The 20,497-nt window shown below is 37.0% G+C and overlaps 2 protein-coding genes across 5 annotated transcripts; one reads left to right on the top strand and one right to left on the bottom strand.

Moving 5' to 3' along the window:
- The first annotated feature begins 2,524 nt into the window (after positions 1-2,524).
- On the top strand, positions 2,525-4,509 carry LOC120000897 (60S ribosomal protein L30-like). Its single transcript, XM_038849066.1, has 5 exons — positions 2,525-2,616; positions 2,734-2,839; positions 3,010-3,111; positions 4,083-4,151; positions 4,236-4,509. Exons 1-5 carry the CDS (start codon positions 2,596-2,598, stop codon positions 4,274-4,276), a joined length of 339 nt encoding a protein of 112 aa, XP_038704994.1. The 5' UTR covers positions 2,525-2,595; the 3' UTR covers positions 4,277-4,509.
- A 170-nt stretch (positions 4,510-4,679) lies between these two features.
- On the bottom strand, positions 4,680-17,231 carry LOC120000895 (sporulation-specific protein 15-like). Of its 4 annotated transcripts, XM_038849063.1 has the most exons (13): positions 16,971-17,231; positions 16,735-16,840; positions 16,570-16,657; positions 15,383-15,555; positions 13,343-13,543; positions 13,067-13,189; positions 12,846-12,979; positions 12,643-12,772; positions 6,932-11,755; positions 6,072-6,224; positions 5,774-5,875; positions 5,551-5,693; positions 4,680-5,199 (listed from the first exon to the last, which is right to left on the bottom strand). In XM_038849063.1, the coding sequence occupies exons 4-13, from the start codon at positions 15,458-15,460 to the stop codon at positions 4,959-4,961; spliced, it is 6,129 nt and encodes a 2,042-aa protein (XP_038704991.1). In that variant the 5' UTR covers positions 15,461-15,555; positions 16,570-16,657; positions 16,735-16,840; positions 16,971-17,231; the 3' UTR covers positions 4,680-4,958. The 4 variants fall into 4 exon arrangements, with proteins under 4 accessions (XP_038704991.1, XP_038704990.1, XP_038704993.1 ...); XM_038849062.1 differs by lacking the exon at positions 16,735-16,840; XM_038849065.1 differs by lacking the exon at positions 16,735-16,840 and having other exon boundaries at positions 12,846-12,883.
- Positions 17,232-20,497: the final 3,266 nt, after the last annotated feature.

Here is a 20,497-nt window from a genome sequence, read left to right as displayed (position 1 = left end):
ACTACTTTATGTTATCAAACCCACATTAGGTAATTAGTTAGACACACTGCTAAGTATCTCCACTCCAATATCTTCATGCATGTAAGACTACTCTCATGTTTATTATAAGTATACCTTCTAATGGGATCGAAAATTCATGGGTTCAGAATTATATTGCACAAAATTTGACAAGGTGACCTGATTCGTGTGGTCGTTAACACGTTATTTTGGCCAAATTCTGCTATTTAGGCTTTCAAATTTTTACTAATTTTTGACATTTTTGTAATTTTTGTGATTTCTTTTGTTTTTGTTTTATGGTTATTAAGTATTCAGTTTCCTATTCATTTATGGTTGTAATCTCCTTAAAGATCATTCAACAATTTATAAAAATACTTAGCTTGATTCTCTTTATTGTGGATTCCAACTACTTTTATTTTAAGCTTAAACATAGATTTAGGTTTAACATCTTTCTTACATTTTCGACTGCGTCATATCTTACATCAGTTAAGTTATTTAGGAAAAGAGAGGCAATCCAAGTAGCAGAGTTTCTATTTAGTCCTTGTTGTTTAATCACAATACAGCGGTTTATATTTGGGTTCTAAATGATTTAATGAGGGAAACAGTTGAACGTTATGTTATGTTATGGTAGATTTCAGTTTGAGAACCACGAGTAACTCAAATGACACTCATGTATATAGTATCTCATAGAGATCTTGAGTTCGAACTTCTCTATCTCTTCTCCTACTCTAATAAAAAAAATGCGTTCAGTGTGATTTGCCCGAGACCCCACCAAATATTCATCAAACGAATCATCTTTTGGTTTTTACGAACCACATTCTAATGCCACACATCTTTCAACAACTCAGCATCACAACTACCACAAAGTAGCACGAGCATCTCAACCTTTGAATATCCCAGTTTTTTTTTTTTTTTTTCAACTTTGTGGACATTCATAATTGCTTTTGTGTATGATTGGCACCACCCTGTTATGATGAATGTTCCCAATTGATCCGGAATATTGGATGTAGAAGATTACTCTACTCCCAGGAAAGACCGATCGAATCCATTTTTTTTTTCCTTTCTTGATGCAGGAGAGCGTGATGAAGGAATGCTCTACTTGAACTTGTTGATTCGAATCATAAATACCAGGACAAAGACTTTGACATCTTGTTGTTTCAATATTAAAGGACGACTCGTCTCTTCAATATTATTTTACAGGGTTACAATTTTAAATAATATGAAAGTTAAAATCCTAAAATAATTTGAAATTAAATAGAATATTAAATGCATACATATGCCAAAAAATAAAATAAAATACTAAAATAACAGTAAATTACTCATTTGAAGTGTTAAACGATGGAATTTTGATTGAAAACCAACGAATGCAGTGGTAAAGTGACTTGTTTGGAAGTATGCATCGTTTCGAGTCGACCTGCGACTTTAGTTCAATACGACACCATTAACAATTATCTTAATGATCATTACTTCCAAATTTTCTGATGTAGGACGAATTTAGTAGTTTTATAATAATTAAGAAGTATATTTCTAATTTTATTATTAATACTTTTTGGTAATTTCATATCTATTAGGGTTTTATAGTTTTAGTATTTATAGGGTTGTACGTCGTCAGGCTAAGGATCTTTAAATATTGAATCTTTGAAATAAAATAAATCTACGTTATTTTGAAGATTTTCTCAATTTTCTTGGCGGATTCCAAACTTCCTTGGTGGATTTCAAGTTATGTTGGTTTAGTCGTGAACTAGCTAATCGATCCGTTCTTCCGCACCGCGTTATTTTCACCCCAATCATACTTCTCCAAAAATGCGATGGCATCCAATGCACATTCCACATTCCACAAGACTTTTCATGAGAATGTTTCAGAGATTTTCTCCTGAACTTATATGACCCACTTGCACCAACGTGGCCTTTCGAAGTTCAATTATTGACTGCACCTACTTACATGAAGTTCAATGGCATCAGGCTTCGAATAACGTACAAATTGTTGTTTCTGCATATTCTCTCTATCATGTACAACATAAAGAAAGCGATTGAAATGACAAAAGTAGATTCCAATTAAAAGCAGAATATGAACATGGATAGGGATTAAGCTCACAGAATATGTTGGAAGATGAAAAGTTCAACGCAAAACAAAACAAGTTGTTGATTGAAATGCATGTCACAGGCTTTCACCTGACTTACCCAGTGCGTCAAATAGGAAATTTCTATGCACGCAAATTGACGGCATGAATTTAAACTCATACATATCAAATGATCTAAAGAGTAAACGTGCATGACGATATTATCAGTTAACAAAAAAAAAAATCATCCCCAGCCCAGCCAACTCGGACCCTCTATTAACGCGTCACGTAATTAGTTTAGAAACTCGTCGGCCTTGGAGCCTGGGCCTTATACTTCCTCGGGCCGAAATATCAGGCCCAAACTCTGGCCCCAGAAGAGTCATCAGAAGCCCACAAAAATCACAAGCATGTGAGTCACACGTGCCACAACTATAAAAGATTAAAACCCCTAACTGTACGCCTGTACCCTTCGCGATCCGTCCCCGCCGCTCGTCTTCCTCTTCAGAGAATCACAGAAGACCTAGCGAGAGCAGCAACAATGGTGGCGGGCAAGAAAACGGTATGATTCTAATCTTCTTGCTCTACCCTTCGTGTTTTTCTGTGTATTTTTATATACTTCTGCGTCGATTTGGGTTCTGGGTTCGATTTATTTTTGGATGTGGCAATAAAATTTCAGAAAAAGACACATGAGAGCATAAACAATAGGTTGGCTCTGGTAATGAAGAGTGGGAAGTACACTCTTGGTTACAAGACAGTCCTGCGCACCCTACGCGGTTCTAAAGGTTAGCTCTTTATCCGTTGTTCTACATGTAATTTTGAAATTTTTTTATTAAATTGAAACTCTCAGTAACCTTCTTTGATCAATCAGTTAGTACTGCACTACTACTTTGATATTTGTTTCATTAGTGTTCAATCTGATTTTGTTATAATGGATTCTATTGGGGCGATGCAGCGAAGCTAGTACTTATATCCAACAACTGCCCACCGCTGCGCAAATCCGAGATTGAGTACTATGCCATGCTTGCCAAAGTTGGGGTTCACCACTACAACGGAAGTAAGTGCTTTATAAGCTTACAGTACTACTTATTTTCTCAAAACTTGTTAAGTTTTTTGTATGGATGGATGGTGGATCAGTTGTTGTATGTATAATACTTATGTGCATAGTTGATGATAAGCTGCTTATGTGTTTAATCTCCTTCTGCCTTGGCCAATTTTGTTGTATCTGAGTAGGGTTTGGCCCAGATCGTGTAATTCTATCTCTATTTGTTGCACAGAAGTTTCTAATGAGTAATGACTTATTACGCATTAGAAGTTCTAGAAGCACTTGTGATAGGAGACAATATTCTCAGTTGAAGACATTGGATTAGCAGTTGATGGCTAGTATTCATAGTTTGATTTTTCTCTGAGGTTACGTTTTAGTAGGTGTGTTGAGAATTTTTAACTATGGAAACGTAAAATATTTTATAATGGACTGTTGTTATGTGTGCTGGCATATAAATTCTTAGAACAAGGGTTGGCATATTGATTACATGGGAATAACATATATCTGCATGTTGTGGCAATTGGCGTGCTTTAAATGTAAGTCAACATTGTCACTCTACACCAGGCCTTAGTGACGGGAAAGCATTGTAACCATTTGTTGTATAGCGGCCCTAACATGTATTTTTCACAATAAAAAGCTCTTTAGGAAGTTATATGTGTAAATGATGCGAGAAATGGCTAAGTAATTAGGGAAATTCGGATTGAAGTAAATTCTTAAAATAAGTAGTTTTGTTCTTTACTTGCATTAACAAAAGTACAAACCTCAATTACCTTCAATATTGAATCGGGGAAACAAGTGGGTTATGAAGGGATAGCTCAAGTTTGTAGGGATAGATATGATGTGCAATGAAGTGATATTTACTTTTATCTATTGGATTTGGTTTCGTGGAAATAAATGTGAAGCAGGCTTAACCGTATTCCTATGAGTATGTGTCTAAATTTCTTTATGCTTGGCTTGAATTATGATATGATGATCTCTTGCAGACAATGTTGATATGGGAACAGCATGTGGCAAGTACTTCCGTGTGTCATGCCTTAGCATCATTGATCCAGGTACAAATTTTTCGTTCATATTTGCTGTAAAATTTACATCTGCTTAACAACTTTCACGGATTGTTTTTTCGTTTTGTTGCTCAGGTGATTCTGATATTATAAAGTCTCTGCCTGGTGATCAGTGAGAGACTTGGATGGAACGAAGCTAGTATAATTTTGTGTTTCTTAAGAACACTTCTAGTGCATCAGTGTCAGTTGAAGAGCTCCATTCTGTTCTTTTTTCCTTCGAAGTTTGTGGTTTTGTTAACTCTACCTGATCTTTGGTTCATTTGGAACATTATTTCGGTTGTACTTGAAATATTTTCTACTCATTATTGTGAAAACAATCCTACTCACTTCAGGAGTATTTTGTCCACAAGTGTCAATCCAACAAAGTAAAAATGGAATCCAATTACTGCAAAGATTATCGCATTACAAGCCTTAATGTCTTAATGACGAACATATGTAATAGTAATAGTCTAATAGACAACCTGAAACTTGATCTTTCAATCTGCTCAAGTTTTCCTGCAACAATATAATTGATTATAATTTGCCAGTCAAAGAAGTTTATTTATTATATACAGCAAAACGAATTACAAGCACATAGAATACAAGGGTCATAATGTTATAGCCATCATTGTATAGTTATTTACACATTACATTCTTGCAGCAGCTAAGTAAACACCTTCCATAACAGTTGTTGGATCTCACATTCCAAGTTTGAAACCTTTTCATCTCAGTATAGGGCAACCTCCTGTACATGGTAAAAAAGGCACAGTGGCTCATTTAGGTAACTATGAGTGTTCCGCGGAAGATGATAATGAGCGATTAAGTGCTGAGCCTCTTGGAAGCCCGGATATTCTTCAAAGTCATCATCAGTTTCTGCCTCTCACCTTCAACTTCAGCAAACTGAAGACTTAGCTGCGAGTAACGATCGTGCATCTCCTTTAGTTCAGTTTCCACAGATGCATAACTTCCTTTTAGTTCTAACATGTCTTTGATAAGGTTATTGATGTCCCTAAAGCTTCGCAATACTGCTTCCTCATCATTGTGTTGTTTCATGAATGAACTGCACCGCAGGAGGAACATGTCATATTGTTAGTTGTCTTCAGCTCAATTTTCGGAATGGCTGGCGCATCATAAAAGTTCAGTATGACAATCTTTTAGGATTACTGATGAGACGAGATTATTTTTCGAAGTACAAGCAAGTTCAGATTTCAGACAATCTGGAAAATTGGTTTTCAATGTAAAAGTCATGCAAAACCCTATTTGTGCATCACAGCCAAATTGATGATAGAAAATACGGTATTTAAGGAAAGTAGCTGCAACACATTTTGAAGGCTCATCACTGTCTAATCAAATTTCTAACAACAAACAAAGTAAACCAGGTTGTTTTTTCATCAATGGAAGGATGTATTACCTCTGGAAATGTATGCTTGATCTTGTCTTTGCCTGCAATGATTCAGCGAGTTCGATTTCCAATGCAAGTACCCTTTCTAAGGCATTACCGCAGCTTGAATATTGATTATACAATGGAAACATGCTTCCCAGTTCTTCATTTGCCTGATGAAAGACCAGCTATGAGAACTCCAGTTAAAAAAGCAAACATATTTTAAGCCGACTATAGATTCAAATTATTTTACCGTTTGTAACTGCATTAGTTCTCTTTGTAAACCTTGAAATTTTGGATCCAAATGAGCAGCATCATTTTCAAGAAATGAATTCTCATTTTTCATCCTTTCTAACTGCAGACAGAAGATGGAGATAGCATTTAGACTGCATCATATTTATCCTAAAAGATATTGGCTTGGCCTGAAGGTCGTGAGAGATGGGAAAAATGCTCCTTAAATCTTAATAGTCCCTCATTGCCAGCAACATAATACACGGCCAACATTATATAATCGCATTTTAAGAGTCAGTAGATTGCAAAAATATGCATACCTCCATATTCAAGTAGTCCATGCTAGATTTTAAACTTTGAGTCCTAAAGTCATCACCACAAAGAGCTAAATGCTTGACATCACACAGCAAGCTTTCTTGATTCACATGTACGAGGCTTGGAAGTCCATATTCACCACTACCTAAAGGTAAATCCTGAAAGTAAGATATGTAATGTTATTAGTTAGAAATTGTTCTTAGAAACCAGTCTCTTCAATGATATTGTTCTCTGGATTTCATCTCCTCTGTGTAAGCTTTTACGGTTCTTGTAGTAACCTTTTTAAAAGCATGAGCTTATCTGCCTTGTAATCTCTTGTTGCACCCCCTTGTTCCTATCTAATAATGTTTTTGCTTTCAAAAAAAAAGTTAAAAATTCAGTCAAACTTTTTAAACTGATGTACTTCTTAAGCATGGAGAAAACTACAATGACTTGTCACCTGGACTAAAAGGACACAAGTGTAAAACGTGCCTCAAAGTGAGGACAATAAACAGCCAACAAAAAACAAAAGATTATATAAGATACTGGTTCTTTTTTCCCTCAAGTAACTTGAGCCATGTTGCTACAGTCTTTGTGGTTTTTTCTTTTGTCTCTACTTTTTTCTTGCACTCTGCTCTTGATTCGCACTATCTTTCTTTCTGCACTAAAAAAGAAGCAGGAGATTTTCTTTTCTACATTGGACATAATATAATAGAATAACCAGCACCGTATTAAATGTGTCACAATAACAGCATCAGTTAAAACAAGAATTATATCAAACGAGAATAAACCTGTCACATATAGCTTGTTCCACTTAACCAAATCAAGAATGAAGCAAGCACTGAGTTATAGGAATCAAAAAAAGAGTTTTAAAAATAGTAATTACCTGCTTAGGTTGCGCATCTATGATTGTGGTTGAATAGTCATTCTCAACAACTGGAACCACAAAAGGAGATTCTGTTTCTTCACATTTCATTGAACTATCTCGTTCCAAGTACTTCGCATTAAGGTCCTCAGCTGGACCATTCTCATGAACTTTAACAAACAGGTCCTGAGAAGAGATATGACCCTTCTTGTGTGATCCATCATTTCCTTCTTTCTGACTGTTTGACGTGGGATTCTTTAGAAGCTCTTTCATCAAGGTAAGTTCAATGGCAGTTCTTGACTTCTCCTTGTTGCAGTCTTCTAAAGATGCTTCAAGTTTTTGTTTTTCTTCCTTGCAGCATTCAAGGCTTATTAACGAGCATTCCAGTTCAGCCTTCATCATGTCAAAGGCCATTATTTTTTCCCGCTTGTCAGAAATTACTGATTGTAACTCAGCCTCCAATTCCAAAATTTTCATTCCCAGCTCCTCATTTTTCTTCAAGTGAGAAGCTTCAGATTTCTCCCTATTCTCAATTTCGTCAACAGAATCTTGCAATTTCCAAAGCATTTCCTCACTGTGCTTTTTGGAGATTGACAGCTGGCGTTTTAGTTCTTGCAGCTTCGTTTCATACTGTTCTTTGATAAATGCGACTCTCAGGGATTCTTTGACAGGAACTGCTTGTACCTCAGCTTCTCTTTTTCCACGAGCCTGGCTAGAGTCAGCTTCGGCCTTGTCTTTAAGCTGCTTCATATGGATGGACAGGTTTCTGAATTCCTCCGTCTTCAAAATCTGTTCAGAGAGCTTCTGTGTAAGCTCATTACACTGGTTCTGCAACTTCAGCAGTTCATCACCATGCGCCCCCAACAGGGTTATTTGCAGGTGCTGTTCTTCCATTTTGGCTTTCAGTAACAAATCTCTGACTTCCAGTTCTTCATTACAGAGCAACAGATTGTCAATCTCTTCTTCGGAACACGTCACCAAGTGCTTCAGCTTTTGAAACTCAGAATCAAGATTAATTTTTTCATCGCACCAATTCACCTCCTTAGTCTTATATTCCTCAACCTCAGCTGATATAGCATGATTTGTCTCAAGAAGCAACTTGTTTTCAGCAATGGAGGCTCTGAACTCAGACATCAATGTGTCAAGAATTGTCAATAATCTAGGATTTTCTTCAATGAGAAGACCACCAAGGTGTCCATCCACAAAGAGAAGTTTTTCCACGACCTCCTCAACCCAGCCCCCGTACTGAGCTCTAGTAGCGACTAATTTTACATCTGTTGCCACTATAGTTTCATACAGTTCAGACAACTGGGCTTCAAGAGCAGCAGTAGAAGATGATTCATCACGAGAATTTTGAAGGCATTCCTCATACTGCAACAAAAGATGGCAGACTCTGGATTTTTCTGATTCTAGATCTGATATTAGTTGCTTGAGATGGACCAATTCTGAGTTCTGCTGGTTCAAGTGGAGGACCTGGCAATGCTTCTCGTCTAATTTGTGTGTAAGATCTGCAACTATAACCTCTAGTTTATCTCTTGAACTTCTCTCCTCTTGCAGCTCATGATGCAGAGACTGGAAGCTTTCTTTCAAACTGCTGAGCTCTGATTCAAGCTTGGCAGATTCCTCATTTTGATGTTGTAAAGACAACAACGACGCCTCATTTTCATCATGCAATGACCTCAAACTCTCTCTCAAACTATTCAATTCCGAAACAAGCTCAACAGATTCCTCAGTTCTGTTCTGTAAAGAAGCCAATGAAGCGTTGTTTTCATCAAGCAAGGATTGCATACTTTCTCTCGAATTCTTTAACTCTGATGCAAGCTTTGCACACTCTGCAGTTTTATCCTGTAATGATGCAGTTGAAGCTTGGTTCTCATAATGCAGAAATTGTAGACTTTCTTTTAAACTTTTTATTTCTGATGCAAGCTTGGCAGATTCTTCATTTTTAGCCTGCAAAGATGTCATCAACGCTTGGTTTTCATCATGCACAAACAGCAAGCTGTCCTTCAAACCATCTAATTCCACCGCATGCTTAGCAGATTCCTCAGTTTTAGCCTGCAAAGATTCTATTAATAGTTGTTTCTCCTGTGCAAGTTCAACTGTTGTTACTTTGCTCCTCTCGAGTTCATTAGCTACGATCTCCAATGCTAAGATTTCATCAGCAAGGTCTTTGTTTTTAGAAATAAGTTGTTGCAGCTCAACTTCCAACCAATGAACATCCGCAAAAAGTTCATTTTGCTGCTGTGCAAAGTTTTCTTCAACTTCAGAGCCATTCTTCAGTCTGTTGGCAACAGCCTCGACATCCAACTGCAGCTTCCGCATCGAGGCATTAGACACATTAAATTTATCCAGCATCTCCAGCATATCAAGTTCAAACCTATGTTTCATCACTTCAATTTCTGATTGTGCTCTTGTTAAGGAAACCTGAACCATATCTTTTTCATCACCCAGAATCTTTCTCTCTTCCATGAGTTGGGCAATCTTTTCACACAAATCATGCTGAAGCTCACCCAATTGCATCACAATACCATTGAAGTCCCCAGACTCCAAATGCTGACTAATAGATTCACCCAAGAGAGGCAATCTACCAAATTTCTTGTCATCAGATGTCAATAAGTTTAGCAATTTACTTCGCAGAACATTTAAGCAATTCTGCATGTTGTCCTTCACAGAAGCGAGTTCATCAAATTCAGTTTTAATATCTCTAAACTCTTTCCGCAAGGTTAGAATTTCATTTTGGAGACAGCCATTTTCTTGTGTTTTTTCATTCAACTGATTTTCCAGCTCTGCCTTTTCTGCAGTGCAAGCCCTGTTTCGATTCTCATAGCTTCTGCATTCCTTTATTATGGATTCCAGTTCAGTAATTTTCTGCCCAAGAAGAAGATTTTCATGCGCAGAATTTTGTATATTTGCTTCCAAATTTTGGTTTTTCAGAGCCACATCTTTGTATTCAGCAATGCAAGCGGCATTGTACTCATTTAGGGAGTGAACTTCATCCATTGCAGTCTTCAGCCTTTTCATCAACAACCCCTTCGACTCTGCAGAAAAATCTAGTTGCTGTGACAGTTCAACTATTTTCTCTTTCATTAGTCTAACATCATCACTTGCTTCAAGCACAGTTTCTGCTAAAGTCTTCGAAAGTACATCCAAGTATAAATTCAGCAAATACATCTCACTGACTTCTTCTTCAACCTTTCGATATAGCCCTTCCTGTAAGCAGAGTGATTGCTGTAAGTTTTCTAAAAGAAAATCTCCACCTAAGTTGTGTTTCTTTAACCCGACATATTGATTTTGGCACTGCAAGTTTTTTGCAGCGTGAACCTCCATCGAATCAATTTTCTGATCTAGTGCAATTTCTGGGAAAAGGCTTGCTGGTGAAGAATCTACAAAAGCTTGTCTGATAAGGTTCTCATTAGTCTCAAACATAGACAAAACCTGGACAGATAGCAGTTCAAGGTCCTTCTGCAATTGATTAACAGCAATGGAGTAGTTCAACCGTGCCCGTTTAAGAGCTGCTTCTGCAGCAATAGCCCTTCTTTCAAGCTCCTTGTTAAGGGAATCCAAGTCACGTTTTTCCACAGTAAGTCTTAACATCTGCTCATTCAGACCTTGGCACATTGTTTCCATCTCTGCCTTGGTAGATGAAACTGTATACAAACAAGTAGAGTGCTCATTGCTGAGATTCTGTAACTCACACAACATCTGTCTCTGATTTTCTTCAAGCTCCTGGATGAGGGCTTCATAATAACACTCCATCTGATCCATCTTCTTTGCAAGGCCTTCCTTTTCAGATTTAGAATCATCCAACTCTCTCAAGAGTTCAAAGATTTTCCCTTTCATTGCATTTATAACTTCTGCATGATCAGGATCCTGAGACCCAGGCAGGCCATGAAGCATTCCAAACTCTGGTCGACACAAGTCAACATCCAAACCAATTTCTGATGCAAGTTGCTCACTTCTACCAAGACTAGTTTCTCTGTTTTCCTTCATGCTTGCTCCTTCAGATGACATCAGGTTAAAATTATGACTTGCCAATTTAGTTCCCTCTTTGAGATTCTGCAGAGCACTGAGCAAAGCCTCCAAGGCAGAATAAAGGAACCTGAAGTCCCTTTCATGGTATCCAATTGATGCCTTGTTTCGGAGTTCTTTTACCTTATCCTCCAAGACCAACACCTCCTTTAGCCATCTAAGCAGCAGATCTTGAGATATTTTATCCTGTTTTGTCTCTGTAGCTTCGATGGTAGTAAATGAAGGGCATAATTTAGAACTATTTACCACTTTAAGATCATTTTTTAAGAATGAACACTCTAATTTCAGCGTAGAAACCTCTTTTGCCAGCTGTTCTCCAGAAGCAATCTCAGCAGCCAGTTGCTCGGAAACTTTTTGTGTTTCAGTGCCTATCTCGTCTGCATGACTTTGTAAGGAGCTTAACTCCAGCTTAAGCTCAAGGATAGATGACTCAGCTATCTCCAAGCTTTCTCTAAGTCTACTATTCTCTTCGTTGGCAACTGCCAAGTCATTATCTGCGGAATAGTCGGATCCCCAGCCATGAACCCAGCCACTAGTCCCCTGTGCAGAAAACCGATGATCAGAAGGGTCCACTCTCTCAGGCTGGGGACTCTGACCAAGAGAAAGCCCAGCTAAATCACCAGAAACTGTACTCTTAATGCTGTCTATTTCATGTGTGCTGGATCTATATTGCTTCTCTGCGTATAAACTTCCCGAAGTATTGGAAGAAGATCCATCAAAACCAGCAGCTGAGTCCGTGTATTCATCATTCATTCCTGCATCTTCTTCAAGTGAAAGCTCCTTTGTTTTGTTTTTGAATCTCACTTTTGCATTGACCTACAATAACGGAGAAGAAGAAACTACAATCGATAAATAAGAACTACATATATCAGTCAACCGAAGAGAAGACTAATTGATTTTAAGGAATGTACATGGTGAGCATGATTAGAACACAATAGGTTAATAATCGCTTGCAACAAAAAGTGTTTAGAAATGAATTGTTTACACAGTGAACCCAATAGGAAATCTAATAGGTAATTGTGGTGCAACGATTTTCCAAGACCCAGGCCTGAAGCATTGGACCTGCCACTGACCAATCTTAAGGTATTGTCTTTATTTCGGGACAATACCCGCCTCCCCCACTGCTAGAACCCACGACCTCTTGGTGATGGGAGAATGAGTAATCCAACTTACCTACTAGACTAGATGGTAAGTTGGGTATTCACTCTCTCATCACTAAGAGGTCATGGGCTAGTTGGTAAGTTGGGTACTACTCACTCTCCCATCACCAAGAGGTCATGGGTTTTAGCAGTGGGGTACCCTGCTTCAGGGCCTTGGAAAATCCTTACACCACAGTAATGAATTAATGAATATTTTCAGAGAAAAATGTTTTACAAAATATCAAGTGGCATTGAAGAGAAATTGTTTATATGTCTAAAACTAACACTTTGTTGCTAGACATGACTGACAGATCCTACAAGTATTAGCAACTAATACGTAGCAGAAATTAGTGAGTTCGAACATGTGTCATATTGGGATATGAGTCATAAATAAAACGCATAACATATAACACAAAATTTCTCCATAAAACATGAAATAAAAGTCCATCTTCAGGTGCTTTGTTTCTTTAAACAATGTTCATCCAGAAATGAGAAGCAAAAAGATAATTATCATAGAATAGGTAGAAATTGAGGCATCCAAACAAACAAAAGAACATATATAACCTTATCTTCTTGACCATTGACGGCCTCTTCAGAAGGTGACAGTTTTCCACCAGAAGATTCAGGAGGACTATTTTGGTCAGTTGCACTCTGCAACCCTCTTTCTCTGAGTTCTCTCTGCTGCTCAAACTCTCTAAAAGAAAACTATCATGACTAAGTGGTTGAAATAAGCTGAATCATTAAGCTTAAGCGTTTCAATGTAGTACCTGAAACCAGTTTTAGAGGTTAACAGCTGTACAGTCACCTGGCATAAAAGGCGTAGTACACTACATGAGAATGTGCAGTATATTTCTTTGGTATTACTGACAAATCTTGGACAAGGAGTGGGCAAACGTAAGATCTAGTTTGGCATAAAGAGGTTACTGATAATGAGTAGCCTAAGATGATATTGAATCCAAGAAAAAAAATTAAATTCTGAAATCCTCACGTTTAAAATACTCCCAGAATCACAACCATGAAGAGGCAGTGCCACAGCAGAGGGTTTCAACGCATCTGCGTAATCAGCAAGATTGATGGTAGCCTCACCAAAAAGGCTAGACCTTGAAGAACCCTGTCATCAAATCAATCTCATGTAAGAAATAGTTACATTTATGAAACAGATTGTTGACGTGATTTATCAACTCAGACAACTGATATCAGACACCCAACAAACACAGATGGGAATCTAATAGAGATTAATTAAATGAAAGGATAAGGATACTACCGTAGCCACAACAAGCTTATAAAGCTTTTCATCGTATTGTTTAGTTTTAATGTCTTGGAGAAGTCTTGTAGTCTCATAGATAGGATCTGCCCATTTGCATGTTCCATTTCTCACATTTGCTTTTGTTGTCTTTGCCGATGCTTTTCCAGAATCAGTGAGAATGAAAGATATGACAAGTTTGTCCCATCCAGTTTGTGGAATCTGGCTCACATATAGAGGGATAACATTCAGTCAGAAAATTATTAAGAATAGTGTTGTTGATGATGATGACGAAAAGCTATTCACAAGAATAGTGGTTAGTAATTGGTGGACTAGGAGAGGGACTCAGATAGTTGAGACATTTTCCAATTATTGAATACAGCTGTTTCCATTACAAGTTGCACTGCCATCCTCCAAAGTTAAATCTCTCTTCAGACAAGTCCTAACTCTCAATGTCATCAAAATTTTCGATCATTACAAGCCAAGCCATCATAATAGTTATTACTCCATTCCATAAAATACCAAACTAGATTGCCAATGAAAATGCAAGAAAAATCATGATAACCTCTGTGGGAGAGAGAGATGGTATAGAGAAGAGACTGAGAGATGCTTCAATTGGCACCAAGACGCACTCATGAAGACCGTGATACTAGGGAAGGTGGTTCCCCCTTTAATTTAGGAGAGTGCTCGTCCACCAAAGTCATCTTTCTATGTCTCCTTTCAACATATGAATTCACATCATTAGGAAAAATAAGTCAATGGTTAGAATGCCGTTTCTTCTAGGTTTCTACAAAGTTCTTATGCATTTTTGATCATTTACCACACCCCGATTCTCTGGCTGCATGAACACACCCAACTGGTTTATCTCAAAATACATTACGAACGACGTTAAATGTCAGCCATTTGCATCAAACTATAGACAATTCATGATCTCAAAACACAATTGAGTTTCCTTTTTCTCAAACTCTAACGAGACTTTATGCTCCTCTCTATTGTCAAAGATGAAAGGAAGAAACAAGGACAACAACTTGAAACTTCCAGTGTCCAGAAACATTAAGTATTCTGATTGGAATTATCAATATTTCTAAAGATATTGGTGCCTCACAAGAATACCACAAAAAATCTGTTCCTGGAGATGAGCACATGGTTCAAATCAATCCACCCATCTTTTGGTGAGTAAAAATATTTGTCTAAACACTATATACTAAAATGGAAGATTATTTCTGTTTAGGAATTGGAAAAAGAAATATCTTCATTCAAAAGGGCAGCAAGGGGATGCAAATTAAACTTTATCTTCAAGAAATCAATACTATTACCATCTTACCCAGACAAACGCCTCTCTGGAAGCTACATGAAGGACACTTTCATCTACATTCCACTTGTTACTATACCAAGTATACTGGTATATGTGCGTATTTTTTAATCAGTCACCTACCATAATCAGATCTTTTTATATGAGACAAGATCCCAGAAAATACGATGCTGGTAAAAAGTTCATTGCATGCAGTCACACATGCTCAGACATACAACACTCACCCATTGCAACTTTGCAAGCAACCAGGATGATGGTATCCGAATCACCCTTACCAGGGAATGGCACATAGACTATTACAAGGTGATTGCAATTATCTGCTGTATTACTTACCAGTACCTGACAGGAAATTTATCAAGCTTTGAAACTTTCTAAAGTAATTTTCAAGTTTTCATCCGCTTCAATCTTTCAGAAAAAGAGAGAGGAGAACTCTCCTCTGACATTCCCTTATCACCCCCAATGGGGCACATGTGTAAGGAAATTTCAGCTAAACCAGCACTTTAGAACAATTGTTACCCCATTCCTTTAACTAAATAATTACTTGTGAGGATAGGAAACAGTACCGGCAGACTAGTTGTGTAAAGGAATCTCCTATGCACATAATCATTAAGGGAAGCTATAAAAGAAATTGATAATGTAAACAAATTTGGGAAGAAAAATACATGAAGATGGCAATGTCCAACAGGGACAGAAAATTTGAAATGTGTAAGCAAACTCTTTTGTGACAAACAATGTGTGAGCAAACTTACATGCGTAGCATGGAATTGTAGCCGAAAGACTACTTTGACTTTTGTCTTCTCAAGCTTCCACTTAGCAATCCTTGACATCACTGGAAAATCAATCTATCACCAACTGCATAACATCGGGCCGCACTTGTCGCCCCCAGTAATTATAGATCACACATAAAAGATAACTGCACCATCTGTCATTCATGAAACAGAGTCATGTACTCATGTTCCATATGTTAACAACACCAAGGTTCACATCCAAAAGACAGTGAGCAAAAAGAAAAACCTTGTACTGTATAACAAACACTGAAATAAAAAGAATAAAAGGAACAGAAATAGAAAACATAGTATAGGTGTCTCAGAATGATTAACCTAATAAGGGCAAGAATCACCATTATGGATCAAAAGAAATGCAACAACCTGTTCCCACATTCTGGAGCTCAAATTTTAAACTTCATCATTGAAAAACCAGAAGGTAGAGCATAGCCTGACTACATAAAATGGCAATATTATTCCAGATGTGTGAAATTATTTAGCCTCCTACGTATCAAATGTCAATCTAGGACCAATCTTTTTGTAGAAATACACAAGCATTTATCGAATACAAAAACTCATGCCATCTTATATTGATGACAACCCTTCCGTCAAATCCATAAAAACTAGGAAGAATTTAAATTGTTTAATCAGGGAATTAATAGTTAACAGTGCAACATCACCGTAACTAGTGAATTATTTTCCAAAGGGTACAACGGCAAAGGCAAACAAATTATCACAACTCAAAAGAGCGGACTTAAGAAAGCAAATCAAACATGGTGAGTTAATAATCATAAAAATAAAAGTCAAAAGAAAGTCAAGCAAACACAAAAGCATCCAGCCAATAGAACCTAAAAGACTTTCAGTTCCAAGTAACATTGTGCAGACCGAACTGCACAGGCAAGACAGAGAAACCTCGAATGATTAACTGCAAGGTTAGCATTGCGATCCTAAAGTGCCCTAAACTTAACCATACCCATGACCTGGTTAAGTCCTAGCATCCACTATTACAGAGCCTGATTCAACCAAATTTTGGTCTGGTGGGTTTGACCATTCATTTTCAAAACTAAACCAACTATAAAACACAAGATCCACCAACTCCTATCCTCAGCAACCAATACAGGAAGTAAACTGGAGCTTCAAAACTGATCTAAAAAGCAAATTCAAGCTTTTACCTTCCCGAATAAGCCACCAACTGTCCCTAAACGCCACAACCAAAAAGCATTTGGAAATGCCCACCAAGAAAACGCCCCGATCGGAATCCTAAAAACAAGAACACTGTGTCTTCAAAATTGATGAATCTTAGAAAACAAAGAAAGTGGAAGCCATAGCAGCATTACAGTGAAGTCCAAATATAAGACCAAAATGCCTGGCTAATTGTGGCAACAACATGCCTCTCCAGGCACATCAGTTAAAACAAAGCTGAAAAGAAGGCACTCCGTTTCCCTTCAACAAAACGCCAAAATTGACCAAAAACAAAAATTACTAAAAAAACAAACTCCTAATTTACCAGATTTGAAAGGAATTATTAACACTGCACTTTCACCCAAAAGAAAGAATGTGATTACGAAGGTACCTAGTGATGGAACTTAACGTGAAAGGCAGAATCTTTACAGCGAAGGTTCTCCAATGTCTCACTGAGATATGTGTTTTGTGTTGGGATTTTTGGGAGAATGTGATGGCGTAAGGAAGCAGTAAGATTAGGGTTTTTTTAGAGGCTAAGGGAGTATAAGAATTAATTAAAAAGGTAAGATGGAGGTGTTGGTTGAAGGTAAGCAATCACTGTTTTTGTTTTTAAGCTCTCCGCCCAGGTTTGGAGCCAAAGCATGAAAACCTGTTCTTGCCATTTTTATTAATCAATTTAATTCTCTATTAATAATCCCCTTAATTAAGGGGTGCTGTTTTGAATTTTTACTAAAATGCCACTCCGGTTTTTTACTTGGATAAGAAATCCTGAAGATGGAATCCAGCAACGGGATCAATAGCCGACGAATGTAGCAGCCACAGCATTTAATATAGTCGATATAGTATCAAAATGATCCTCCAAATAACATGCTGACACGTGACATCTAGAAGGAAATCCGAATACTCAAGGATGCCGAGGACATGATCTCGGTCGGTGCCGAGAAGATGCCTCATTTCTTAAACGAGGACATCGAGTCACAACAAATGAGGAGACATCTCGGTGTTTCAAGGTGTCCGAACACTAGAGGGAAACAAGAACAACCTCGAGGCCCCCTTAACTTAGGTTTTTCCTGTGCAAGTAGTCAAACAGTCATCCTCTGATAACTATCATAGTATCGTGACCATTTGATACACCAATCTCGTTTTTTATGTCATCATCATCAAAGTTTTTATCATAAATGTTTAGAGTCGACTATATAATTTATGAGAACATTAATGAAAATCTATCATGTGTATTTATTTTTTTCATTTATTTTTGTCATGGATCAATAATATTTTAAAACCAACTATATATATATATATATATACACACACACAGAGAGAGACATACTAACGTAGATTCAAAATCTAAAATTCTTTGTCAACCGTAATAACTAATGAGATGGTAGCGCAACTAGTGTTTGGTATCGTGGTGTCACTTTACAGTCAGAGGTACCTGTCTACATGATAATTGTTGCCGCTCACGTGCGACTTACTCTCCATCTCATTCAAGGGACACGTGCATTGAGGATGATGCACTTATATTAAAACGATTATTTTCTTTTTTGTACTCTTGAAGGAAAATTAGGGTTTATCCTTCAATGATTTTTACTCCAATTATAAACCCTTCTTTTAATCTTAAAACTCATAATTGATTCACTTAATTACCTTATAAAAGTTATCAATGACTCGTTTTTTTTTATTACTTCTATCAATAATCCCACTTCAATTATTCTTCTTTTTTTTTTTTTAAACTGTGGGGTCTGCGGTCATCATACTTTTGATGTGCATGAAGTAAATCCATTGAATCCACTTGCTAACCCATAAACCACAAATGTCAGACAAGTCTATGGAAAATTCATGTGTAAGTTCATGCCTCCAAAGATGATTGAACCCCGCTAAGAGAGAAGGACTATTAGCTCTAGCATATGCATTTTCTCCTAGTCATTTGTATACTCTAGTACTGTATATATAGGAAATAGTTGAAGCTGAATCAAACATTAGTTTTGTGGAGCCCATATTTAAATTTACTAAAGTCTAAGATTTGGTAAATTAGGTGTTTGAATCAACTGCCAGCAAGAAATTAATTGACATGTCGATAGGTTCAAAATGACTTTTTTAATGGAAGAGGGTGGGTAGGGACGACTAGTATAGGACCCTTTCTCGACGTAATCATGAGAGCGCCCACTTGATACAGAATATTCAGTTTGAGTCATAACTATCATTCTTATGCCAATCCATTACCACGACCCAATAAAATGCACAAGGATTCTGACCGTTATACAACCAAAGATGAAAGCTCCTGAAACATGTGACTGACAATGCTACAAGACAATCCTCTAACAGCAGCCCTTTCGACGAGAGAGTCCGCCCATGTATTTTGAAAACCTATGAGTTTTGGTAATTGACCAATTGTAAAACCCGTCAAACTTTCACCGACATTGGAAATCAGGTTCTCAATAGGCCACTTTGAAATTAGATTAGGCTAGCTGCTTTGCTTAACTGCATTTACCATCACTAGAGCATCACCTTCAAAATTGACATTATGAAGGAAGGAAAAAAAAAAAAAAAAAAAAAACTCTTGATTCATGAATCAAACCTTTTGATCCAATCTATTCACTTTTTTCCCTGCAAAATCTGCTGGAATATCAGAGCTTGGCTGTATCTTCTTATTCAACCATGGGAAACAACCACTTTAATTTTGGCTTTCCCTTCAATCTTCTTGATCCCTTCTTTTCATCTTCTCCTTATGGAGCTTTCGCAACACATATGCTTCAATCAGATCATATCCAGGTCTTGCCATGGCAGCAGAAAGGGCCTACTGAAAACTTAAGATAGTTTTTGAAGATTGAGTGGCTTTTGTGAATAATTAGTGATTAATTTATAATCCCATTAATCTAGCTTGGCAAGCAAGCATATATATCATGCATGTCCTGGCTGCTGCCTGCTAGTACAATTTGACTGACTAAAACTTAAATTGGTCAAATGTTATTGAGTCAAAAAATAAAAAAGTATTCCTTTTTTCTTTTATGCTTTGACCTAATTAATTAGTTTCATCATTCATGGCTGCTTGAAGAGATTAAAGTGGAAAGTGAACCAACCATAGTGGTGGAAATTGGTTTATTTGGTCTTGGGAATGAAGTCATAAAATGGGGGAAAAAGAGAAAAAGAACTACAAAGCACAATTCGGGTCAAAGTCCGAACTAGTTAAATATATCCAATAACAAATACCTGCATCAAACCGGTCAGTTACGTTAGCATAATCGCAACGTATATTAGCTTGTTGTCCCCCTTTTCTATTTTCTATTTTTGTTATATTTATTGAGATAATACTTTATTAATATTATTATCATTTTTAACTAATACTTTCAATTTCGCTTATATAAAAATATTTTGTAATTCATACTTAAAGTTAAATTTTTTAAAGTATACTAATAATTTTATAATTTACACTTACACTTATAAATATTTATGATGAAATAAATGTAATAAAAATTAAAAATTACAAACAAAAATGATTTTCCACAACTTATAGCGTTGAATATGAAAAAAATACTCTACCAAACGGGCACGTTATTTCCCTCCATAAGATATATATAATCCGTTTGACTTATTGAGCAATTGCAACGACAAATTTTTGTTGGGGCTAACAAACCGTATTGGGAGATGTGTTTTGCTGATGTGGACGAGTCAACAAAATGTATTGGTACAATGATGTAAATTTGCTGACTTCATTTTTGTGTAAAATGTGTGTGTACGTTAAAGTGAATCCCATATTGACAAAGTGAGCTAACATGAGGGCCAACTAGTCTCCGTGCTACTATACTTGGGCCAACATAATAAGGCCAATAAGTTGAACTTGTTGTGCCATATTTTTCATCAATGGCCCATCAAAAGTACATCCATAGGCAAACAAAAATACCATTGTTTTAACAATTG

The sequence above is a fragment of the Tripterygium wilfordii genome, chromosome 6, assembly GCF_013401445.1.
Source record: "Tripterygium wilfordii isolate XIE 37 chromosome 6, ASM1340144v1, whole genome shotgun sequence".
Taxonomy (NCBI): domain Eukaryota; kingdom Viridiplantae; phylum Streptophyta; class Magnoliopsida; order Celastrales; family Celastraceae; genus Tripterygium; species Tripterygium wilfordii.
This window is presented reverse-complemented; position numbering and strand designations above follow the sequence as displayed.

Coding starts and splice junctions, on each gene's coding strand:
- LOC120000897 (XM_038849066.1), top strand. CDS start 2,596: ATGGTGGCGGGCAAGAAAACG. Junction 2,617..2,733: donor TGGTGGCGGGCAAGAAAACG/GTATGATTCTAA, acceptor ATAAAATTTCAG/AAAAAGACACATGAGAGCAT. Junction 3,112..4,082: donor GGTTCACCACTACAACGGAA/GTAAGTGCTTTA, acceptor GATCTCTTGCAG/ACAATGTTGATATGGGAACA.
- LOC120000895 (XM_038849063.1), bottom strand. CDS start 15,460: ATGTCAAGGATTGCTAAGTGGAAGCTTGAGAAGACAAAAGTCAAAGTA. Junction 13,544..15,382: donor TACAATTCCATGCTACGCAT/GTAAGTTTGCTC, acceptor TATGTGAGCCAG/ATTCCACAAACTGGATGGGA. Junction 6,225..6,931: donor TAGATGCGCAACCTAAGCAG/GTAATTACTATT, acceptor TCTTACTTTCAG/GATTTACCTTTAGGTAGTGG.